This window comes from Pleurotus ostreatus (genome assembly GCF_014466165.1).
Source record: "Pleurotus ostreatus strain PC9 chromosome Unknown scaffold_4, whole genome shotgun sequence".
Lineage (NCBI taxonomy): Eukaryota > Fungi > Basidiomycota > Agaricomycetes > Agaricales > Pleurotaceae > Pleurotus > Pleurotus ostreatus.
Genome location: NW_023503159.1, coordinates 3397398 through 3420844, shown reverse-complemented (window position 1 = coordinate 3420844; position 23447 = coordinate 3397398). Strand labels below are relative to the sequence as shown.

The 23447-nt window shown below is 51.7% G+C and overlaps 6 protein-coding genes across 6 annotated transcripts; 2 read left to right on the top strand and 4 right to left on the bottom strand.

Moving 5' to 3' along the window:
* PC9H_006969 (uncharacterized protein) lies at window positions 1-4646 on the top strand (the record flags this gene model as incomplete). The annotated part of the gene is made up of 13 exons (XM_036776506.1): window positions 1-97; window positions 163-504; window positions 571-674; window positions 724-825; window positions 1012-1202; window positions 1416-1567; window positions 1622-1792; window positions 1891-1982; window positions 2109-2217; window positions 2280-2513; window positions 2774-2979; window positions 3038-3173; window positions 3310-4646. The coding sequence occupies 13 exons, from the start codon at window positions 1-3 to the stop codon at window positions 4644-4646; spliced, it is 3273 nt and encodes a 1090-aa protein (XP_036632525.1).
* A 941-nt stretch (window positions 4647-5587) lies between these two features.
* Window positions 5588-8927, bottom strand: PC9H_006968 (uncharacterized protein; the record flags this gene model as incomplete). Its single annotated transcript, XM_036776505.1, has 9 exons — window positions 5588-6481; window positions 6538-6669; window positions 6799-7004; window positions 7063-7281; window positions 7331-7439; window positions 7496-7644; window positions 7700-8296; window positions 8419-8813; window positions 8872-8927. 9 exons carry the CDS (start codon window positions 8925-8927, stop codon window positions 5588-5590), a joined length of 2757 nt encoding a protein of 918 aa, XP_036632524.1.
* Window positions 8928-9025: 98 nt separating this feature from the next.
* On the bottom strand, window positions 9026-9330 carry PC9H_006967 (uncharacterized protein; the record flags this gene model as incomplete). Its single annotated transcript, XM_036776504.1, has 2 exons — window positions 9026-9084; window positions 9141-9330. The coding sequence occupies 2 exons, from the start codon at window positions 9328-9330 to the stop codon at window positions 9026-9028; spliced, it is 249 nt and encodes an 82-aa protein (XP_036632523.1).
* Window positions 9331-13470: 4140 nt separating this feature from the next.
* Window positions 13471-14281, top strand: PC9H_006966 (uncharacterized protein; the record flags this gene model as incomplete). Its single annotated transcript, XM_036776503.1, has 3 exons — window positions 13471-13864; window positions 13916-14166; window positions 14219-14281. 3 exons carry the CDS (start codon window positions 13471-13473, stop codon window positions 14279-14281), a joined length of 708 nt encoding a protein of 235 aa, XP_036632522.1.
* A 1097-nt stretch (window positions 14282-15378) lies between these two features.
* Window positions 15379-16075, bottom strand: PC9H_006965 (uncharacterized protein; the record flags this gene model as incomplete). Its single annotated transcript, XM_036776502.1, has 4 exons — window positions 15379-15426; window positions 15483-15542; window positions 15594-15808; window positions 15868-16075. The coding sequence occupies 4 exons, from the start codon at window positions 16073-16075 to the stop codon at window positions 15379-15381; spliced, it is 531 nt and encodes a 176-aa protein (XP_036632521.1).
* A 4441-nt stretch (window positions 16076-20516) lies between these two features.
* PC9H_006964 (uncharacterized protein) lies at window positions 20517-21057 on the bottom strand (the record flags this gene model as incomplete). The annotated part of the gene is made up of 3 exons (XM_036776501.1): window positions 20517-20560; window positions 20638-20675; window positions 20738-21057. 3 exons carry the CDS (start codon window positions 21055-21057, stop codon window positions 20517-20519), a joined length of 402 nt encoding a protein of 133 aa, XP_036632520.1.
* Window positions 21058-23447: the final 2390 nt, after the last annotated feature.

Here is a 23447-nt window from a genome sequence, read left to right as displayed (position 1 = left end):
ATGCCCGTCGATCCTACAAAACCAACTCCGTCGAGGCGCCCCCAACGCAAGATCACGGAGGAGGAGTTGAGAGACATCGAACTTAAACGCATACGTGGTGCGTATCTTTCGTCGCTGAGCTCAGACCTTTTGATAGTCATCCCATCAAATGCACTTCTTCAGGCGAACTATCTTGTGCTGAGTGTCGACGTCTCAAACTGCGATGCGACAAGAAGGTCCCTTGTTCCTCTTGCGTCCGCAGAGGATGTGAATCCATCTGCCCTTGTGGCATTCTCTCTGCGGGACAGGGGACCCGTTTCATACTTGCAGATACGCAGCAACTCCACCGCAAAATTTCAGAGATGTCGAACCGAATCCGCGCGCTCGAAGACGCTTTAGCGATCATGCATGGAACTACTTCGTCAGAACGACATCCTCTACTCTCTGACGACTTGCTCAAGATCAAGTTCGGGGCAGAGGCCCTCAGGAGTGACAGCACCCAGAAACCCAATGGGCAGGGCGGCGGTGGAGGGGGGATTGCAAACGGCTGTAAATCGGATCAGAGCGGGCAGCAGGCGACAGTCAAGACAGAAGAACAAGAAAACATAGACGCTCTAGGGACACTCACTCTCGATGACAAATCCGGTGAAGTGAAGTACTTTGGTCGCTCGGCGGGCAGCGAGACGCTGCTTATGGTGCGCTTAATGACCTGGTTCCGTGTTCGGTGACTGATAGTGATGATAGGCGAACGAAGAATGGTCTGCACCATCTGCGGAAGACGGCGATGCATTCGACGACGAGGACGTCAACGAGACAGACAATTTATTCCCTCCATTCAACCCCTCCGTGACTTCATCCCCGGACCCCGCTTCTCCATCAACAGGGTCAGGTACAGCATCGGCGTCGGCCAGCCTTCCGCCGATTTCACGTCTCGCTAACCTATTCCCGTTTACGTCGCCCATCCCGCCATCGTCTACGTCCCCAGCCGGAGGATATAAGCCCTCCCCCGGCACCCTCCGTAAGCTATACGAGCGCCAACATCTCTTGGATCTTTTGTACGCTTACCTACCGGCCTATCCCCGCGCTCATGAGCTGTCGGAAAGCTACCTACAGCACGCTACCTACTTCTTCCGGCCGATCAAACGAGATGAGCTTTTGGGCGAGGCGACTACATTACCTGGCATGTCTGCCGACTCTCAGGAAACGGCGCCCACGCCTCCAGCGTTCTTGAAACAAGTGTATGATGCAGCTTCGAAGCGTCAGCTGCGCCAGCTGCATACCTACTATGCCGATGCTGGCTCCCCGGGAAGTAGCAATGGGGATGGCGGAGAAGAAAACTCGCCCACCTATATTCAATCGCAGACGCCTCTTACCTCCTTCGCCATTCCTCCATATCCCTCCTCCCAACAAGGACACCAAGGGGCTGCCGGGACAAGTACCCCAGCAGCACACCCAACATTGGATCCCGACCCCGATCCATCCGCGCCTCATAATCTAGCTACTATATTCATGATCCTCGCTCTTGGGGCTCTCCTAGACATCAACAAGCCGCCATACAATGCTGAAGCCGAGAGATATTATACGCTCGGTCCGTTGAACTATCTACTCTCCGAATGACACACTCACCTTTCTCCCTCAACAGGCAAAGCAGCCCTCTCCCTTCGCACCATCTTTGACTTCCCTCATATCCGGACTGTACAGGCAGTCGGGTTGATGGCTACGTACCATTCTATGGCTGGCAAGAAATATACGAGAGATAGCGCATGGGGGCTAATGAGTTTGGCAGCGAAGTTGTCGCAGAGCCTCGGTTTGCGTGAGCATCTTTCACTTATCACCCACCCAGACTACTCATCCATACTCGCTTACGCTTTCCCCCATGGCCTGCCCGTCGCTGATACGTCCAACTCTTAGATCGAGACAGCGCAAGGTGGAACTTCGACCCCACCACCGTCCAACGTAGACGTGCCCTCTTCTGGGAGATATTTGCCGCCGATGTATCCCATGTAAGTCATTGTCTTTCGCCCTCGATAAAACATATCTCGCATACGTGGCCGTCTCGGCACGTACGGTCCCCGTACCAGCTCCGTTCCAACTGCGAATGGTGACGAGTGCTCACTTTGGCCCAACAGAGCCTTGCCCTTGGTCGCCCACCAGCCATCCACCTCTCGTACGTAGACTGCGAGTTTCCCATCGACGAAGAAGCTACGCTCAGCGATGCGCAAGAGGTGCAATATGGATGTACGTCCCCTTTGGCACGCATATAGCTGTTGATCTGATAGCTCACCTTGCTCCCGTCCCAGTTTGGCGCATGAAACACACCTTCGCCCGAGATATTTTCAATGCCGTGGCGGAGGCGACGTTAACCGCGAAGTCTCCATCCTACTCGACGGTTCTCGACCTCGATCGCAAAGTACGGGAGCTATCCTTCCCTGCGGCGTTCAAACCATACGTCAGCAAGGAGGACGGTGAAGAAGAGTACTATAGCAGCTCACTGAGCCTGAGGGGATTCTACGCCAGCCAGCACAGGACCGTTAGTGAGTTTGAACTGTTTGCGCGTTTTCCTTGATTAGTGGGAGGGGGCGGTGGGGGGAGGGATGAAGAGGCAGAATCGGCAGAGCATTCACATTGCTCCCATATACCCTGGGGCCACCACCCGGGCGCTAATTCGCGAGCGATGGGATCGCGCACGGGTCTCGGCGTGTGCTGATAATGCCTCCGAATCTGCGCTGATCATGCTTCTCTGTTCACCTCGTCTATCAGTTTCTTTATCTCATATGCTAACTTTTTATGACAGCCATGTTGTATCTTCACAGAAGTTTCTTTGCGCAGGCCATGCTGGATCACCCCTCTAATCCACTTCTCAGCCCGTTTGCACCGTCTTTCCTAACTGCCTATCGGTGTGCATCTATTATCATCAAGGCGACGGCCCATCAGTACGATAGATGTGCAAGGATGGCCATGAGGGTGTGGTTCTTGCTTTATCACACCTTTTCTGCCGCCGTGAGTAAACTGCCTGGAGCGATTAGTGTCTTGGCTAACAACATACATTCGGGGTTAGGTGATTGTCGGCACTGTTGTGACGCATTCTCCGAACTCCCCGATGGCAACGAGCGCACTTCAAGATCTCGACCTAGCTGTTGAATTATTTGACAAGGCGTCAGCAGTGTCAAGACGAGCAAGAATCGCTCTGGCAAGTGGCACATATCAAATTCTATCTCTCTCCGTTGACAATATTCTTCTAGATCGTTCTCCGAAAGTTGAAGGATAAAGCTGAGCGTGCATATGCACAGTTCTCGTCCTCGACGACGACCCCCGGCCCAGCTGGTTCAGCTACACCAAGTGGCTATGTGAGTCCATTGGGCGTATTCGGTAGCCCTCCCAGCGCCTTCAAGTCCCCTCACGCTGAGGGAAGCGATGACGACGGTGGAGATGAACTCGCGATCTTCGGTGGCCAGAAGAGGGTCTTAACGAGGAAACACCGACACGCGCACAGCACCAGTTCAGCCTCCCCATCGATTCCTAGCGACAAGAATAGCCCTCGGTTAGCATCGTATAACAACTCGCCTAGCCCACCCAGCACTAGTGCCGCGTCTCCGTCATCTGCGACAACAACGCACGGTGAAGCAGCGACAGTCTCTCTCAGCGATTCTCAGCCCACGAATGTCCATCCCTCATTGATGGAGTATCTCTCCGATACAAATATGTTCGGCTTGGAATCGATGGGAGGAGCACATGGTAGTAACCGCGGAAACCCATTTGCGGGGCCCAACGCTAGCCTCAGTATGGGCGGAGGACCTTCCCATGCCAGTAGTAGCGCTTCGGTCATGCAAGGGGTTGAGATGGGCTCGGCCAGAGGCGTGCCGTCTGCGCCTCCCCTCACCATGATGGATCCCCTGCAGGAGGTATCAACGGGAAACAGTTCGCACGTCAACGGAGGGATGGGTGAAATGTACCAAAGCGTCATGTCGTATCTCGCCAATCGTTCATTCGGAGGGAACGCCCTGAGTGGGCAACTATCGCCTCCGCTTCCTCGCCCGGTGGAGCACGTTCAGCAGCAACCCCATCATCAGCATTTTACGCCCTCTCAGCCCTCGTCCGCTCTTCAGTCTAGGAGGCCTAGCCAGTCCCCGTCTGCTCCGGGTTCCACCCTGAGTTCTCCAGGGACTCCGTGGTCTGTTATCTCGGCGTTGTCTACTATCAACACTAGCAGTCCGTCCACAGCGCTGAGTTCGCCCATGTGGGCTCAAACGCATGACACCAGCGTCCCAGCGTCGCCTGCTGTACTCCAAGGAATGGTCAGCCCCAACTATATGCGCAGCGAGTTGCTGGGCTATGCTGGTTCTCTCGGATCCACACATCGCCAACCGCAACAACCAGCCCGGCAGACCCAGCCAACTCCAGGATTCCCCGGATTCAATGGCCGTATTGATGCAAGTATATTCGGTAATATGTACGCCGAAACACAGATGGGTCGCCCCGCATTTGGCGTCCACGAGCGTGCGCCGAATGGAAGCGGAATGATGGCTGTTGATCCTCGCGAAGATATGGTTGAGATGGGATTGTCGACGGAATCTGGGATGGATGCTGGCTGGATGTCCTTCATGCATAATGCCGGCATCATGGAATATAACGGTCCCGGTGGCGGGCAACATCAGATGCCACTGTGAGAGCTCGCGTTTGCTAGTAGTAGTACGCTGTTCATATACTCGGTCTTCATTATTGTTGTATTAGCTATCATTCTTGGGCTTAACGAGTGGTCTCTCTCGAATGTAGAAATAAGTACCATAGCGATGTATGTACGAATATCTCTTGCTGATCTCGCTTCTAATTTCTTCTTTCGCCTTCTTGTTATCACCATCAATCACAAGGCCTCTCAACCTTCGTCCACGACCTGACGACGCGTTCCCGACTCCCACATCGCACATGCAAGCTGACACTGAAGTCATCTTTCTTGAACTCATCTCTGATCAGCCACTAGCCAAACATGATAAGAACGCTCACGTCCAAGTCCTAGCACGCAGCTTCATCCGAGGCTTCCCTGTGAGATACACAAGCCAGGATGCCAGCTCATGTTCTGGACATTGCAGAGTTTCAGCGTAGTGCAGGTAGGGTTGGATCCGGTACATAAGGAGAGGTATGCCTCGTTCCTATGTCTCGACCACTTACACTAACGATTGGATGGCTTTCTCTTTAGAGCGACCGATAGCATCTTAACCTGGCAACGTCCCGATGGTGGATTCGGAGGGGGCCTCGAAAGTCGTTGGTGGCGATGCCAATCGGGTGGTCTGTTCTACTTCCTTGCGAGTGCCACTACCGAGGTATAATAACGAGGTTTTAGAACGCCACGCATCCTGTGTTCAACCTTACGCTAACTCATAGCGGAGGGTTTATGGCGTACTTCTACAAACAGACACTACTCGAACGAACCAAGAATTAATTCGCGTCAGGATATCAAGCTGTGTACATGTTAGACTATAGTACAGTGGATGTCGGTGCGGAGGAAACGAAGAGAATTATTGGCGCATACGAGCTATTTGGAGGTGTGGTAAGCTACATTGTGACCATAACGAAAGCAAGAAAACAATATCTAAAGATATGAGGGAGAAATTCAACCATTTATATTACTGGGGTCCTCTAATAGACCAGAATCTTGCATGAATGCGCTCCAACGTGCGTCAAGCCGAGAGTCGCGAGCAGCAAGGCCGAGGGCGGCAAGCTCAGGATGGGCAGGATGAATGTTAGTTCCGTGAAACGCTGGTGTAGTGTACGCATGTTGATGGTGTGTGTGCATGGGCGACGCACCTTGGTGCGAATGAGCACCTGAGTATTGCCCCTGATCATAATGCGGGCTCGCGGACGAAGAATACTGCTTATGGGGAGGAGCATCTGGCCACGGATACGAGTTTGAGGGAGATTCCATGAAGACAGAGCGGGTTTCTTGCGGCGGGTATTGATCAACAGTTAGACTTTGGAACTGTGTGGTGCCGAGACGAGTTCGAGCAATAGGGACGGATGCTGTAGCATGGGAATAGACATCCGATTGGCGACGTTCAGGTGCCCATGGCTCCAGCATGGGACGTACGGTCTCAGGTGTATAGCTGAGAGTCGCTGGGTTCTGCGTTGATTGTTGTGGTTCTCCCGAATGCTGGGGTTGGTGCAGATGGCCTTGTGGATGATTCCGGGGCTGATTAGGGTGACGCGTGAAAGGAGGATGAATGAGTGGAGTATGTGGGTCGTGGGCGTAGACAGGTTGACCCGAATCTTGGTACTGTTTTGGCCAGGAAGACCCATTAGGCGGAGCTAATGCAACAGACGGCTGCTTCGCAGAGACGAAGCGTGTGCGACCAGCGAATATATCGAGTTCATCATCACCCGTGTCTTCTTGTTTGATACTCCACAGTAAGCCTCCTCCGCCTTCTGAGCCTGCACCCGCACCTGCTTCTTCACATTGAGCGGCGGCAAGTGCCAGGCGTGCCTTCTCGCTCAATCGGGTCAGTATCGGCTGATTGTCCATCAGATGATCTAGTCGGAAATGCTGGAAGAATGCAGATAACGTACCAATGCTTTCCTCGCTCTATTGCTGTACTGTGCAGCCTTAGAGAACAAGATACACGCCTGGTCCAATTCAGCCATAGCCGACGAGGCTAACGGAGATCGGGGCCCTCGTGTGACCACCGTGCCAAATACAACCTATGTAATGGGCGAGAAGGTGTTGCATGAGTGAGCCGCGTAATGAATTTGCCTCATATGATAAAATGATAGACGTAATATGGGGCAGAAAGACCGAAAATAAAGTCCAATAGCTGCAATAACACGCACCGCTGCTGAGAACGCAAAGGTCCACATGCTCCAGAAGCAAGCACTGGCAGCTGGCCATGTGCGGAACTGCTCTTTGACGGATTTGAGGATTGTTGAAGAAGCTCGGTATGCTGCAAGAAATGAATATGCGTATGCACTTTTGAGAGGATTTACGGGTTGCTCTATGATTGCTTGTGCAAAGAAGCTCCGGTGGATATATAGTAAAACTGAGGGAACGGCAATGTGTGATGGGCAGCTCAGCTAGACGAGATGAGATGGACGTACTTGTTTCACGTGTATGATCCAGGACGCAGCGTGTGAATTCTGCCGCGAACGATTCCCGCTGATCCCCTGACGATGATACGGGAAGAGGTGGGAGTGAGAAATCCCGCACTTTCTTGTCTAACTCCATGATGGTCGCATAGCTGGGCGCTTCAGCAGTGAGAGTCCTTGATGCTACATCGGCGACACACTCAGCTGCAAAGCGGAATCCCCACGATTCGACTGGGACCCAATAATTAGCGGACGATGTCAATAGACGAAGTGAACTCACAACTTGTGTTAATATCGCCGCCGCTTTCCCCTCGGCCATCCTTGTAATCTGGGAACTCGCAGTCGATATAAGCCAAAGAAAAAGACGGAGGTCGCCCAGTGTTGAGGCTCTGGCAGAAACACGACTAAACAATGTGATTGGTCGAGCCAAGAAAAGCGCACTCACAGTCCAGGAGTCGGCGACGAAAAGATCCCAGAATAGGATACGACGACGCTGGACCATCTTCGGAGAGAGACCCCATCGAGCACTATCGCGATCTGCAAGGACATCAGCTCGTGAAATGTACATGAGCGTAACAACGAACGTAGGCCAATCTACAAGGCGCGAATAGGATCAATCAATATTGCAAGGCGTGCTACGGGGATTGACTCACCGACTGGGAAAGGTGCGCCGCCAGGTAGATTAACGACCACGTCATTTCCATACTGGTATCGCTGGTCAGATCTGAGCCGCTCATGGCGTTATAGATGCTCATGAGATGCAGAGCCTGTACAGTTACGATAGAGGGTTTCTCAAGAACTGACTGTAAACCAAGGGCCGCCATACTGATTTGGTGGAGGTGCTCGGCTTCCTCAACTTTGGGATCAGATTCAACGAGCGCCCCGACTGCGAGCATGATGAATAGCAAGGCAAGGTCGTGAGGGCCAGTATATTCTTCGCTACCAGGATAAGAGGACGACGAAGAAGGGGAGGACGTTGCGCGTTTCTGTCGATATATCGCAGGGAGCATATCTTCGTACACCTGCTCCTTGGTGACGCCATGGAATAGCCACCCTGCCTGTTCGAAGTACGTGTTACAAAGTGAGATAGCTCGAGTCCATGTAGGAAGTTTTTCTTCAATCAGAACGCGAACGTCGCCAACGGGTCCCAGCGGTGTGAAGGGGAATGACCGAGAAAAAAGGTTCAAAGGCGCGGAGGTTGGCGGGCTCCCAGTTCGCTGCACTGAAGCGGGAGAGTGTGAGCTCGCTGGAGAAGTGTCCGTACTACCCTGGCCGATATTCAGTGTGAGAAGACTAAGAAGAATACCGGTACGCACCATCAGAAGACTCTACAAGCACAGCCTCTGGAGTTAACGCTAGTGTACCGACAGGGTAGAAAGCTACGCACCTCCGAACCACCAGTAGGACCGAAGAATCTTGAAATCCCGTGGTCTGAAATGGACAACGTCCCGAACGCGTCCAATGTATCGCTGCTCATGCCGGTCGTGGGCGCCCCACCATCCTCCGGTATCCCCAAAGAGTCTTCTGCATCGTCACCACCTGTACTCAATAGATCTTCCCTGAGAAGCGGATGAGGCTCGGAAGACTGTTTTGCTTGCAGCGCAGCGAGGGCATCTTCGAGTTGTCGTACTCGATCCCTCAGCCTACTAATCCGCCGATGAAGGTGCTCGGTCGCGGCCAAAACAAATCTGAGCACGATACTGAGAGTGAGTAATACGACGGGAACGCGGGAACTATACCTGGTTCCTTGACCCGTAGCAAGACTACCTAAAGGAAGAGTTTTGGCAAGGGCGAAATGGCGTATGAAAGAGGAGAACTCACCATTTGGACATAATGCCGCACAACCCCTCCGCTACGGACACCAAGAATGTCGGCATGTGTTGATGAAGAAACGCCGAAAACAAACATACCTGGCACGACTGACACGGAATTTGCTTATCGCACTTTATCTTGAGTCTATAGCCGTGATCATGCGTCAATTAGGACCTCGTTGCAATGAAGGAGCGATGATCGCACCTCCTGCATTCGGCACAACTAACCTATATAAACCGTCAGATGGTGGTGGCACCGAATCGGATGTTCGAACATACCTCCCCTATTCCATGATGTGCCAGCCACCTTCTCAGCGATCTTCATGTTCTTCGTAGGCGCAGACGACGCACCTCTGTTTCTTTTCATTTCAAGCTCCCTCGCGTGGGTGCCATCAAATTTGAACTCATCGATATCCCTACGACTCGAGCGTCTCTTCAGCTTGGACTTCGTGGAGGGGTCGACCGGCATTTCGACAATGTCGTTGTAAAGTCGGGAGGGCAGAAAGAGGTTCTTATTCCGCACACATTGCTGTACATAAGCTTCATGATGAGCCAGCAACGGCCCAATCGAGAATCGTGGGTGGGAAAACTTTCATCACAAGGCGGCCGCCTTCCAAATTGACTTATTTGGTACTCAGTCTCCCATCACCCTCGCGACCAACCCTCTGTTCGATCAGACCATCCTCGACACCCATCTGTATGATAGCTCATACATAGAGCTACCGTGGCGGAATAAACATCGTTTAACATCCTTTTCCTGAGTACTACCAAAGGACTCTAACTTCCGTCAATAACTCTACTTGTCAGCTTTGATCCACTGTTGAAGACAATGCCATCTGGGGGAAGGCGCGAAGCGGTCGACAGGGACGACCACTCTCACCACCGCGGGAATATCATCCCGGTACCGAAAGCGCCTCGGCTCCGCAACCATTTAGCCTGCGCGCGACTGCGCAAGTAATCTTCGTTGATGAGGAAAATCTGCAACGTATATCCAGGAGCAGTGCGCGAACAACAGCCACGCATACGGAGACACTGGCATTCGCTGTGCTGCCTGTGCTAGAGGTGTATACTTAGACATCGCAGCAGAAGCGCAAGCTAGCCTGACGACTAATTATCAATTACCAATAGCTCCGTGGTGTCATGTGTTAGTCAATTTGTTGCAAACCCAGTCGACGACGGAAGCAAAATTTGGCCGCCATCCCAGAGACTTGTTTTTACAATGATAGTGTGGATTCGTCAGTGGGTGTTCTGACAACCATCTAAGATAAATGAATGCCACACAGCGGTATCCAATCTGTGAGAAGGCTACCCAAAGTTTAGGGACCCGAGAAGTGGGTCCAATGCCCCATTATGAGGGCGGTGAGGCCTATAATTCGATTCATACATATATAGCACACCAACCAGACCGCTGGACAGCGATCTTCTTCGAGTTCCTGAAGTTTGTCCGCTGTACGCGACACACCGATGTTCAGAGACTGTGTTCAAAAGCGAGTGACTCGTAGTTCGACGGGGAGAGGCCAGATTGCCGCGGATACCCTCAAGGAACCTGCTGGCGTCTATGACCCCGTTGATCGTTGGTTGTGACCAAAAATACCGTACTTTCTGCGCAGCACCGATACGAGAACGGCCCGCAGGCACTTCTCGTGCGAAGCTAGCAATATCGACGACGAGATAACGGTGAAGCTACGAAGTGCGAATAACAGTTGTAGTTTATCAACACCGTGACGGCAGTACATCCCAAGTGTACGATGAGGTACGGATACGACTGGAGGTTTCAATCCGATGGAATGTTCTGTGAAGAGTATGTGATACGAGGTCGAGGCGTATATGCTTTCAGTTCATGGTGACGACATACCTAGTGACATTGTCTCGGATCCCCTCTCCGAGCAACAACATAAGAGGACATAGATACCACCAGGTTGATGGGTAGATAAAGGGAAATGTTTGAGTAGGAATTTGAGTACAGAAACACATGTAACATTCCTATTATATGTCAGGTTCATGGCGAACTTCGGGCCCCGATGTGATGTTGCCGTTGGGGCTTAAGGAGAACCCTATCGAATCCAGGAAGTAGAGATAAGCGAAGAGCTCGAAACAGGGGCTGTGGACCATTTGGCAGTCTCACGCACCTAATGCGCTGTGGGAGATGATGATCTACCAATCTTTCTAGATGTCGCAACAACGGTGGAGATGGTGAATCAGGGATCCGTGCTCGAATGTGGCAATTTACGGCAGCTCGCCTATATCTGGCATAGCTACACATGGTAGGTCGAAGCTAACGCAGTATCGGGCCACTCTCCCGGGACAGACATCTGTCTTCGCCATTGAGTCTTCATGGGAAGAATATCGCCGCCTGAAGATAGGCGACAAAGGCTACATACCACTGATCAAGTTGATTTGATATCGTAAGTGGACGCCGGACTTCGTCAATGGTTGCTGGTAGTAAGCTTGTGGAAACTCAGATTGTCCCTCAGCGACCTTGGCTTGTCAAACGTAGGTCCCATTGCGTCGGTGGTGAGAAAGCGAGAAAAAGCCGACAATTCGCGTGACATATCAAAATAGTGATGGCTGACAGGCGTGCGTCAGGTCCACGAGGCAACTTGCGACAATAGGCCTCAGAAGCCCCCGTTTAAGAAGGTTGGGGAAGGTCTAGCGGTCTCAACGTCAAATATAATCCGACCAATCACCAAGGGTAAAGTACATACGACCTTCGTTAGCATCAAATTCAAATGCTGGAATGTCGTAAATAAACGACAGTCACTTTCCGTTTCCGTTTGATGGCCACGTAGACAAAAGCTTTCCCTCGACCGCTTCAGGAATTTTGGCCGGCATCCGGGAAGATTATATCGGTGCCAAAAAGACAGGAAGCCAGCAAGACTGCTCAAGCCTTCCGCACGCCTATTCAATGAACCGCAGCTACTGATTCGTGTCAATGAATTGGATGTCGGGGAAGAAGCGCCACGCACGCATAACCCTGACGCATCGCATGACGGCGAGAGAGCTGGCATAAAGCTTCGGTGATTCATTATTTTGTCTTTTGCAGCATGACGCACAGCTCGCCACCAGATGGGGAGAGATCGTAATACACGGGCGAAATGGCTGTCATGATCCACCCGGATAACAGTATGAGGTCGAAGGGTTACGAACTCGTTCGTCTTCTTCAACTACTCTCCTGCCATTATGGGCGACATTGCTGCTGTGTGGGGTCGGTGTTCGGAAGCGGGCGAATACAGGAGGTCGTCTGACTCGAGGCCAGGTAATCGTGATCTTATGATGAAGCTGAAGGATGTTCCGACGGATATCCTAGTTGGTAAGTACGTATAGTATAGTATATCAAAAAGGACATAACGCACCTAGAATACCAGTCGAGTGGAGATCATGCGGCCGCTATCACAGAAAACGATTTACGAAGATATAGATGAGGGATTCGGGGGCTGAATCGGTGGCAAAGGTCAAGAAGGCCTTCTCCGTAAATACTGCCAAGGTAAAACCGATGATATAGTTCGACGCCATTCCTCAATGGAAACAAGCTACTAGCATCGTATTTGGAATTATGGAAGTAGCCTTGAGGCCGCATCCTCCTGAGGTACGACTTGCAGTACAACAACATCGCTTGATTTTATTCGTCTCGACGAGGGATGACGAATGGTACACCGGCTAAAGGACCCGTTTAATCTTGGAGTCTACCCGAGGCGTTGGATATCTGTAGTCGGGCATAGGGCAGCTTCTAAATCTCGTATGTGACCGATGGAGCAGAGTCTTGGCCTGTCGAGATCATAGAACATCGACCCCGCATACCGAAGTCGCCTCAGCAAAAGTTAATTTTGAAATGTGGGGATCGATGCTGAGGGAATTCGGGAGAAAGGTTATGGCTGGCATCGGTTAAAATACGTGTCATGATAAGCAGGGACTAACGGGGGATCAGGCCACACCCATATTGACACAGCGTATGCGCATACGCTCAAAATTCGCAAGGACACAAAGAAGACGCGCCAACTGGACGACACGTGATGGACACAAGTGACCGTATTCTTTGCATCTTCCGGAGAACGAACGAGCAATATCATTTTGATCTTGGCCTCATCACAGGGTGCCTCCTGCCCACAATCAGCTCCTCTATCTGCTACCATGATTGATAGCGCTTGGTGGCCTAGTCGCACCTTATCCGGGGATTGGCGGTCGAACAGACCTGCACCGTTCACGAGACCTTGCCACCACTGCGGACGACCGTACGAATACCCCGACGAAGAGGATTGGGGAGGGGTATCCCAGATAGTGAACCAACACTGGTACGCATGTCCAGAGAGCATACGGTGCGTGACTACTTCTATACGTATTTCCCATACGGCCGGCGAATTTAGAAGCGACACATGGAAAGGGTCCAGGAAGCCCGTTCGCGCCGGATTGCCGCGGCACAGATTGAAACTTCGGAATCCGACACTGGCGGTGAGGCAATGGCATCAAGAATTAGTTGGCGCCAACAGTGTGATAGCCAACGCAATCTGCCCGAGACCAGCATATCAAGGAAGGCAGATAGAAGACCCAGTACACTCTACGTGCGGTCTCAAGATTGCGGTACAGATTCTCAGCCCAGAATCCGGGACCAAGTATGACGAAGTCCCCAGCTAGCGATGACCACGCAGAGACTCGAATGGGAAGCGGGAGTTCCTCAAGAACACCCAGGGGAGAGGCCGAAAGGGGTGTTCGCCCGTGGGACCGGCAAGTATGGCCAGAGCATACGCGGCCGCTAGAGCAAGGTCACGGCGCTGCGCCTAGAGGGAATCCAGACAGGGAGCGCTGGCAAGCGACGGCATCACCTGAGGGTCGGGGTACGAGCGTGGGCATGAGCGAAAGTCGTGCTAGCATAGGAACCAGTGGAAGAAGAAGGAAGAGGATGTGGGCGGGCAGTGAAGACGAAGATGATAACGCCTCTCCAACGTTACCCAGCGTACAGATTACTCCCGCTATACGGGAGCCTCGAGACCACCGAACGTTTGGCAATGGTAGGCGTGAAAGAGTGCCCAAATTTGATCACCACTCACCAGTCGCATTAGCCTACGCCCCATATAGTAAGCCGGCGGAGAAGGCGGAGGCCTCCTTGCCGGCAAAGGGCAAAGGAAGGCGATTAGAGACGGAAGCCGCGTCGTCAGTCGCCGAGAGTAGCATAGCAACGTCAAGAAGAGACGAAGCGGACACCGGTAGGATTGGATCCAAGCGCCCAGCGCGGGCTAGAGAGAAGAAGGGGAAGTTATTGAACGAACAAGAACGCAAGGAAATGCTCGAGGCTGACAAATGGGCGAAGAATGTACAACCCCACAGTGTGGACTGTGTGGCTTGCAACCGCACGTTTGCTCTAGATACTAGAGGAAGATATCGTGCTACCAATTGGTACAAGCATCGTCAAATATGCGGAGAGATAAGTAGGCTAGAGAGAGAACGAGAGAGCAAAGATGACGCGCTATAGTCACGAAGAAATGTTGCCCTTAATTTGTATCATCATGGACCAATTATCGCAGCTCGTACCATTATTGCGCTGTATTGTAGTTTAGATATTTTAGAAAGGGGTTCGACTCGTTCGGGAACGCACGTACCGCCGCCTACATTGGTGGTGAGACTCGTCAAGAGGCCTTGCGTGGGTTCAATTCGAGTCGCAATCGTCGAGGTGGCGCACGGAAACCAGCAGGGAATATAGGAAGCAGGAAGCTAACTTGCAATTTATCAGCGGAGAAACCTCGCGTTCCGTCCCCTAAGTATTCCAGGAATTCCAAAGTTGCATCAAACCGCCGTAATAGTCCGGATGAAGATGGTCCAATTATGCAAGAGTAGGTACTCCTGTTGAAGCAACTTTTGCAAAGCTTGGCGTACGATAGAGGAGATAGAAGAGGGTTGCCCCGGCAGATAGAGTAAATGAGTGCGTGGACTTGCATGGAACAAAATTTCAACCCTTGTTGGTGCGAGCCGATTGTTGGCCAGCTTGCCTGACACCGTATGACCTATAGTTTGACCAAAGTTTGACTGCGCAGTTCGTCAGGAGAGCCGTGTGACGTTCAAGAGAAAGCCAGCTAAGCCCGCTTAAAATTCGAATCAATGGGCGAATAACGTCTGCATTCCGGGGCGTGAGTCGCCTGCGTTCGCAATCTTGACGTACTAAACCTTGTCGAATGTTCCACCTTTTTTCCAACCCGCGTAAGGGTCCAAGGGGAGTGTATTTATCCCAGCACTTGTAGCCAAACATGTGCACAGCCGTCGTTTGACGTCCGAAATTATCCACTTCCTTTTGGGGCTCCGAGCTGCACACCGAGAATCGCAAGCCACGCCAACACCATAATTGGTTCTCATTAGAGTAGAGACTCGATTTATATTCATGGGTACGTTTCGGGTAAGATGTAGATGACTATTCGATGCCTTGATGGCATAGCGACAAGATATTAGGGTATACAAGAGCGCTTTACGAAGTATGCGTAGAAGAACAGTGGGTGTGTATGCATTCGACTTCTGATTTTTTAGTTCGTCCATTCTATTGGCGGAATCCCATGTGAGCCTGGGGAGGGGGGCCTGGGGGCGGCTACATGAATCGATCACGTTAATGAGGAGATAGTTGGGAGGGTCGAGGCTACTAACCGCTCCTTCATAGTTCTGGTAGCCTTGATAGCCTTGATAACCGACATTCTGTTGGTCTCCCTGAGATGACGGAGATTAAGCTTAGACAAAAACCTGGTAGGAAAGACGTACCGAATACCCGTATTTAGGAGCCTCGCCGCCATGATAATAACTCGCTGCCTCGCCTGTTTGAGGTAGAGGAGGGTCTTGCATTTGAGCGGAGATCGGTGCGGAGATCGTAGGCATATTCGACTCCATTTGTGTTGCATCCCGAGTCGATCTTTTCTTTCGGTGCCTAAAGATGAGGCAACAACAGACGCAAAGTAGCAACGTCCCGACAACACATCCTGTTGGATGCATATGAACGTAAGGAGAGAACTCTGCATGATCAGAGCGAATACGTTACCGATAACAATGCCCAAAACTAGTTTGAGGAACTGTTTTCCCTTGTGCGCTACGCTGGAGTGATGTCCGGTTTGATGAGCCGCGTACTGCTTCGCAGTGTGGGTTGCATGTGGATGGTGAGTAGCATGGTGGTTGTCCGTGGCTGCATGCGCTTGCAAGATCACAAAACCGGAAAAAGCGAGAAGAAACCCAATGATGCGAGCCGACATCGATGGGGGGAGAAATAGAGAAAGAGACACATGTCTCCTCGTTTAGTATCCTTATATCGCAGACAGGTTGAATACAGCTAACTTGAGGCGTTAGATCATACAAGGGGATCGAAGGTTAGTAAAGCGTAGCCGCGTTCTAGGTTGGAACTAACCTGGCGTCTACCAGTAGCGTGGGCGCTAATCGCAATAATGCGCAACCCTACTCCACTCACAGCTGGTAACTTGCAGCAAGGTCAATCGAAGTGGCCGCAGCAGGGGAAAGGCCACGGGACACGGGATTGAGCTAGACGGCCCCATCGAACGTGCGGATAATGTGTACGTCGAATCTGATATGGCCGACACAGTATGCACGAAGGTGGGGGTGTATATGTGCAGGAAAGCGGCTCACGGTTGAGTACAGTATTTGAATGTCGAATGTTGGAGACAGAGCGGCCGAAGCAATCTATGTCAATTTCTAGAAGTGAGAGTAACGAAACCAAGTTCGAAGGCAACACTGCTTACGTGTTTCTTTCTCACAGTCTAGTCTCTGCACACAAATCGCGTAGAATCTAGACATCGTCCCTCAGTCTCATATGCTCATATAGACTCTAAGTTGGTTTGTGAGGCCGATTCCTCAGCGTCGAAGTTGCTGATCCTAAGGCATTATTCGCCGCTAGGACACCATCTTAATTCGTGGAGGAAACCGCCCTTCATCTTTCCACGGTGTAACGACGGACTGGACCAGTTGGGCGGGGGCGCAATGGAAGATCTCGTGGCTTACTGCAGTTCGTTTTTGCACGACCGAACTGGCCACTAGCCATTCTTTGTGTATGCCACATCATCGTGCGTGAGTATTGGGACCACCCCAACCAAACCGTATGGTGCTCGGGATCCATACCTTGTGCTCATCACCAGGGAACTCCTGTGGGGATACTTCGATAGAGGGCCTGCGATGAGATGAGCATGCTTACCATCACATTCTCGACGCACCTCTTTACGCGTCAATTTCCGTAACATATTAGAACCTCAAGCAAGCTGACACAGCAGTTATCGATCTCCCACGAGATATCTCTATTTCTCCCATATGTCGAGTTCCGTAACTTCCAAGGTCTCTCTTAGCATGAATAGAAACCTATTCATTCGTCAAATCGCTCGAATCTTAAGGCTTCGTCAGGGAGATATAGCGGATTTCACTTATAGATTCCATGCAGCCAGGCGCCAATCTTTTGAGCAACGAAACTAAGCTCGAGGCCCCTCAAGGCTTCCTATTTGCAAGTCGAAGCGCCCTGTTTAGAGCGGTATTCGGATGTGCTCCATTGTATGGTGTGTGCTGTTTCGATGGCTTGATATCCTGTAGGAATATCGCTTCTTGGCGTCTTGATAAACGCGCAAAAAGCAACGGCCATGTCGGAGCGCTTGAGCCAGTCAGCAACGCTGTAGGTGAGTTCATCGAACATATGTATTCTTCACGTTCTGATTCCATATTCCTATTCGTTCGGATTACTGGATATCATTCAAACTCTGTAGAGTCAACTTGATTTCGACACGGTTCTCAGCGTGGGGCGAGTGGTTTGCAAACTGGAAAAGAAGCTTTGGGATCACGCCAGCTCGGCTCGCTCGTCGCTCGTCGCGAACCTCGACGTCAAACTAGCTACAAGGCTCGTTGTTGTCGCGGTCCAGTTTAATGACCGAGGGGAATGAAACACACCCGCGATGTGAACCCCCTGTCCTCCATCAATCGACTCTTCTGTTGGCGTTGTTTCGATCTGTCTTCCTGGAACTCCTGGAACTCTCTGCCAACCTCCTTTCTGAGCCAATGTACGTGTCAGGTGCTCCGGTGTATGTCTTCCTTCGAACCGATACACTTTTTTTAGATTACGTTGACTGCAACGCCCGTGCGCATTCACATTCATGGCTTCTGATTTCCGTGGTATGTCCCCATATTCCGTAGAAAAATATACCAATTGAACCACATCAGCAGAGCCTGATCTTCGGGAGGATGTGACATGTACCGCCGGCTGTGTAAGGCTGTCGCATTGCATCCCGCATGTTCGAAGACCTGTCACACTCAATTCTGCTTCTCGGTTCACGACATCTCTTCTCGCTTCTTCTAGGTACTGGTGGAGAATCGATATGACTTGATGGAGCCAGTTGCTTCCTATTCCAGGCCTTTCGTAGGTCCGTTCTGGCGTCCATATGATGCGGCTGATATTGATACAACGATGTTTTCTCGACGATGAAGTTCAATTGGCGCGGAACATGCTCGTTTGGGAAACAGAGTGAACGTTTGTTTCTTCATTTCCTCTGACAATCCCCTTCTGGCATCCTTACACCCTAGGTTCCTGGCCAATTGACACGGTTGTTGTCTCGCAGCGATGATAACGAACCAGGTCCGACAGTGTTCACCATGCTGAGCCGCCTCGTGGCCCACGCTGACTCACGTCGCACACCAGTATTCCTTGAATACCAGAAATACCAGGAATACGTCCGATTCGGCCCCAAATTGCCCTCATCAGGCCTCGAAGATACCCTGTTTGTTCCCCGCGTACTATTCGGCCATCTGTCACATCCGTAGCAGACGACGTATGTTCGGCGGATCTGACCGGAGCCTGGGTAGTCTGAGCAGGGGGCGACTAACTCTGTCGAATTATGTGACCGTTACGTTGAGGTGTTATTCTCTTTTAGTTTCGTATTGTTTCCTTCATTTTCTTTGTCTGGTGTGTTATCCTAACCTCGCTCAACAATTTATTTGGGTTGGCTAAATTACTCCGCAAGTCCCAGGACCTGCATAGGGACGTACCACGCCATATGTCTGATCCCGCGTCAAAACGAAGGTAAGTGTACTATGGAGTCGCACACTACTCTTTTCTGTTGCTAGTCCGCACGTACCGACGCTACCAATACTTGACGTTGTGACGTTGAATTATGACTTGGTTTGTCGACCTAGCGTCTTGAATGAACAGGGTGTTATGTTTTGAAGACCCTCCGCAACGTGCCCCGTAGCACCATCACATCATCACACGACACACTTCTTTAGGCGACATTCAGAATGATTTCAACTCGCTCCCAATACTGGATTCCGACGGCGGCGAAAGTAGTGGGAGTAGTAGGCAGGAAGCGTGACGGGATGCTCGGCAGGGCCGATCCACGCCATACTACTCCAAGCCGCCAAAACACGTCGAAATGCTATATAAACCACCGTCGAACGCCCCCATTTCTTCAGCAAACTTTTAGCCACTCATCAGTAGTAAGTCGCTTCCCTCATTACTGTTGACCGCTCCAGCTGAGGCGTCCTCAATAGGCTTTATCGTCAGCCACCAATCACAATGCGCGTCGCCCTCTTCGTCCTCGCTTTCGCCGCTGTGTTCGTCCTCGCCAGCCCCAGTGGCGACAAGAAGAAGTCCAGGAAGCCCAAGGCTGCTGCTGCTGCTGCTCCTGCTGTTCCCGCTGAGGAGCCCGCTCCTGTCGATGGAGGCGATGCCCCTGCTGCTTAAGCCTAGAAGGTGATACATCTCTTGACTTAACCTCCTTGTTCTGACGGCGATTACTACGTTGATCAGTCCTCAGCCGATGTAGCTCGACTATCATCCCGTTCCATACTACGGAGTCCTTGTACGAGGACGATGATGTCGACAAGTAGAGTAGTGGGATGTTTGTCAAGCATATGTAATGCCTAATAGACCATGACTTTGCTGCTCGCTCTACTCGTTTCGTGCATGTCGGGACTCAACGCGACGGCGGGGTAATCCACAGACCAACCGAGGATCATCCGTGAATAGAATAGATTATACAGTCGCGCGCATGCGGCTTGGACACATTAAATAAGTGACCTTATGTCGCGCTCTCTGAAATGGTCGGTGAGCCAGTGTCTATGCAGACACCGGAGACCGAACTTTACTTTGCTTCCCTTGTCACATCCTTGCTTCCACACGGTGTCAGCACGGTGGTACGGCCAGGACAAGTTTCTTCGCCACTTGGGCATATGCCTTCACTACTCAGCAGGCAATGTTCATGCAAATCATCAAGTGAATGTAGAAAGATCGCACGCACAGTTACTCAATCATTGCGCTTGACGTCGTCAGACCGCCTTAGCACAATTCTCGCTCCGTAGTACGCACCCTTGTACTAGCCGTGTGGCCGAGGTATCATACTACGCTTGCTCTTTCAATGATAATAATCGTCTAAACAGGCGACATTGGGCCGGCGGCGACAGCGACCGTATTAGTCGGCCAGCGGGCAAACTACACTACAAGGACAGAAGGAATGGTCAGTGTTGGTGTGGGTGGTATGTACAAGGCTGCATCTGAATGAGTTGTCGATCGGCCTCTCCTCGTTGGGGCACGACTCGGGTCGCCTCGGTAGCATGGAAGGAGGGAAGTGCTGATATTCCAATTTCAGAAGCTCGAGGTACATGAACGAATACGAATTTAATAGCAAGGTAGCGCTACTGTTGTGTTATGAATTACAAGATATCGATGGCAGTGCAGCCAACGTTGACCAAGCCATCTAGAAAAGAGTGACGTCGTGTTAGCGACCGTATATAAATTGCGCGAGGATGCTTCGTGCTCCAATAGCGAACTTACTGAATGCAACATTTTCACAGCAGACTTGCTGCGCATTACTGTAGGGAGGCAGACATGTCAACAACGAGGCTTCATACGCCTGATTAGATGAATGGCGTACCAGGATCCTCCGACGGCGACCGTGGAGCAGGTCAAGCCCAGGACGACGTTCGGGTCAACAACGACGCCCAAAACCACGTCGACGACTTTAACGACGCCGAGCGCAACGAGCAGGCTCGAGACCAAGCCGTGCTGGATGAAGGCAGACTTGAGGGGGCTCTCGAGGGAGGTAGCAGTCCCCACGTCTTTGCAGCACTCGATGGTGGTGGTGCCGCAGTTGCTGCTGGAAGGGTGGGGCTCGGTGCGTGCTACGACGGCGGGGGTGGCAGCAGCGTAGGTAGCGAGAGCAACGGTGGCAAAAGTGGCGGCGTTGAAGAACATGGCTGGCTTTTCGGCTGGTGGACAGTGGAACTGCTGGTGTAGGTACTTGAACGACTGAGAGTGTTCGAGTGAGTCTCCAATATCGAGAACGGGCCTCGTTTTATAGGAAAAGTTGTGGTGCCCTCTCAAACGGATAGATTAATTGAATGAATTGAATTGACAAGACTGGGCAAGTAAGTCGTGCATTGGAGCAAACTGGAGACGTACCCTTGCGCGGCCCTCGAAGTTGGAACGTTCAACGATGTTGGCCCTGACAAATTGGACGGAGGGGTCTCTTTCATGCAGCCCTTGCTTCCTCGTCCTTTGTTTTCCAAGGATGATCGCCGGAATCCAGGAAGTGGTGGCGAGCATTTGACAGTTGTTCGCTCAGAATTCTGTTCCGTCGACCACCTACCCAATCTGTCCCGAAAATCGACGCATCGACAGTTAATCGACGTCATCCAACGCCAGCGGGACTTGTAATCGAGGCATTAACGAGGATCAGGTGCCATCAGATGTCGAGGAATATGATATATAGCTAGGGCAGGATTGTCTAGTAAGTCCACGCTCCGAAATATGGGTCTACGGCGTAGACGTACCACAGTACTAGAGTGTCGATCGTCGACAAATCAATTACCAAATCCAGTCGGTCGAATCTCGAAAGAAATGCGGGGCCAAGGTCGGCCAAGTCGCGTAGGCTCATTCTTAAGCATAGACACCAACCAAACGAGACCGAACCGCGCACAGTAATGTATGAGGCGTTGTTTGGCAAATTCGTTGAAAGACCCAGCAGTCAGCTACGATCTCCTTGAATATTGGACCATCGAGACTTGGTACGCCTTGACTCCAGCAGGTCGGCGGGTTAGGACATCGAGCTCAGAATGTCAAGTAAAAAATTCGACCTGGTGGAGCGTCAGGATGGTCTCTGGGGTTTTGAATTGATTCAGGGCTTACTCTACCATCCGTCTCGTCTGACAGCCTGAGTTGAAGGGTTGCGTTGACTTGAGTAGAGTCTACTCGAGTTAGACGGTGTTAGCCAGCGCCGGAACCAAACACTGGAGGACGCTAACTACTTCTACACGCCACGGTTGCGTCACGGCGCTCTGATTTATTCCAACACAAGGCCCCGCGGATTGGAAGAACGGCCGACGCCAGTACAGTATGAGCTTAGAGAATAGTGTTCAAGAACGCCACAATGACAACGTGGTAAATAATCATTGGCGCTTCCTTAGGCGCCGTACTTGCGAACTTGTCGTAACCCGTTACTTGTGTCCCAATTCGTCGAAGTTTATTCGATTTCTATCTTCGAGTTTTCATAATCTCAAATATCAGCAACGAAGTCGCAGTGTAACTGGTGTCTAGGACTACACAACAGGGCTCACCGCCTCTTGCGCGAGGGATTGCCAGCCCTGGCCGCTAGTTGCACTGTCGTAGCGCGTTTTCGCTTTGCTGTTAATAGTCTCGAACGGACGATCTTGGACTCACCTGCAGGTTCCAATGCCGTCAAATTGTATACGCACGGGGTCCCTGCACAAAGTCGGTCCTGGGGGCAGCACGAATCAGACTTCCTTGTCGAAACCCCTTTGCCTTTGCATTCGAATCCGGGTAGGCGAGACTGGGGTTTCCAACAACGGCGTAACAGCACGACAAGGACTCGAGGTGATTGAGCGATCGCCTAAGATTATGATGGCTTTTCCCAAATCCCAGGGCGCGACTTCGTTCGCATCGCCGCATCCAGCGTAAGCGGCTAATTTCCGGGTTCAACGAGAAAGAAAGACACTAGTGGTATGGCCCCGCTTGGTCTTAGTCCATTGTCAACATGGAACAATCATCTTCGTACTACCTCCGATTGCGACCATTAGCGCGGGTGTAGTTTCGTCCGATGGGCTCCCGCTTCACTGTCGAGGGACAGCCCGTGCACCGTTTCGTGAGTAACTCCCATGACTCCGCACCGTGGTAGTTCAAGGCTGAAGGCGCTAGATATAGATTGGTACGCGAGTCGCAAGCCGGTGTTGAGGCGTCGGGTTAAAGTCCAGTGGTCACTCACTGAATGCGCGCTGGACTCACCGTTTTTTTTTTTTTTGCCTACGAAGGTGAGCAATATCCTACAGCCCGACTCGAGGATATCGAAAGGCTACAGCATCAGGGGCACGCCGACGAACAGACCTCCTCCATTTCTCGTCTCGGACGTGGCATTGGCTCTCTTGGTTGATGGGCAGGCATGAAGTTTCTGGCAAACTCCTCTATGCTTTGGATTGGGGTTAGGCGTGTAGAATTGCCCGTCCAGCATGGAGAAAATTGCGAGAACATCGCCCGATATCGTGAATGGACGGAGAAAGCACCGTTTTGTCGATGCTACCCATATCCCTCCGTCTGCCACGGTCTCATCCTGATCGAGTTGTCCACAGGGA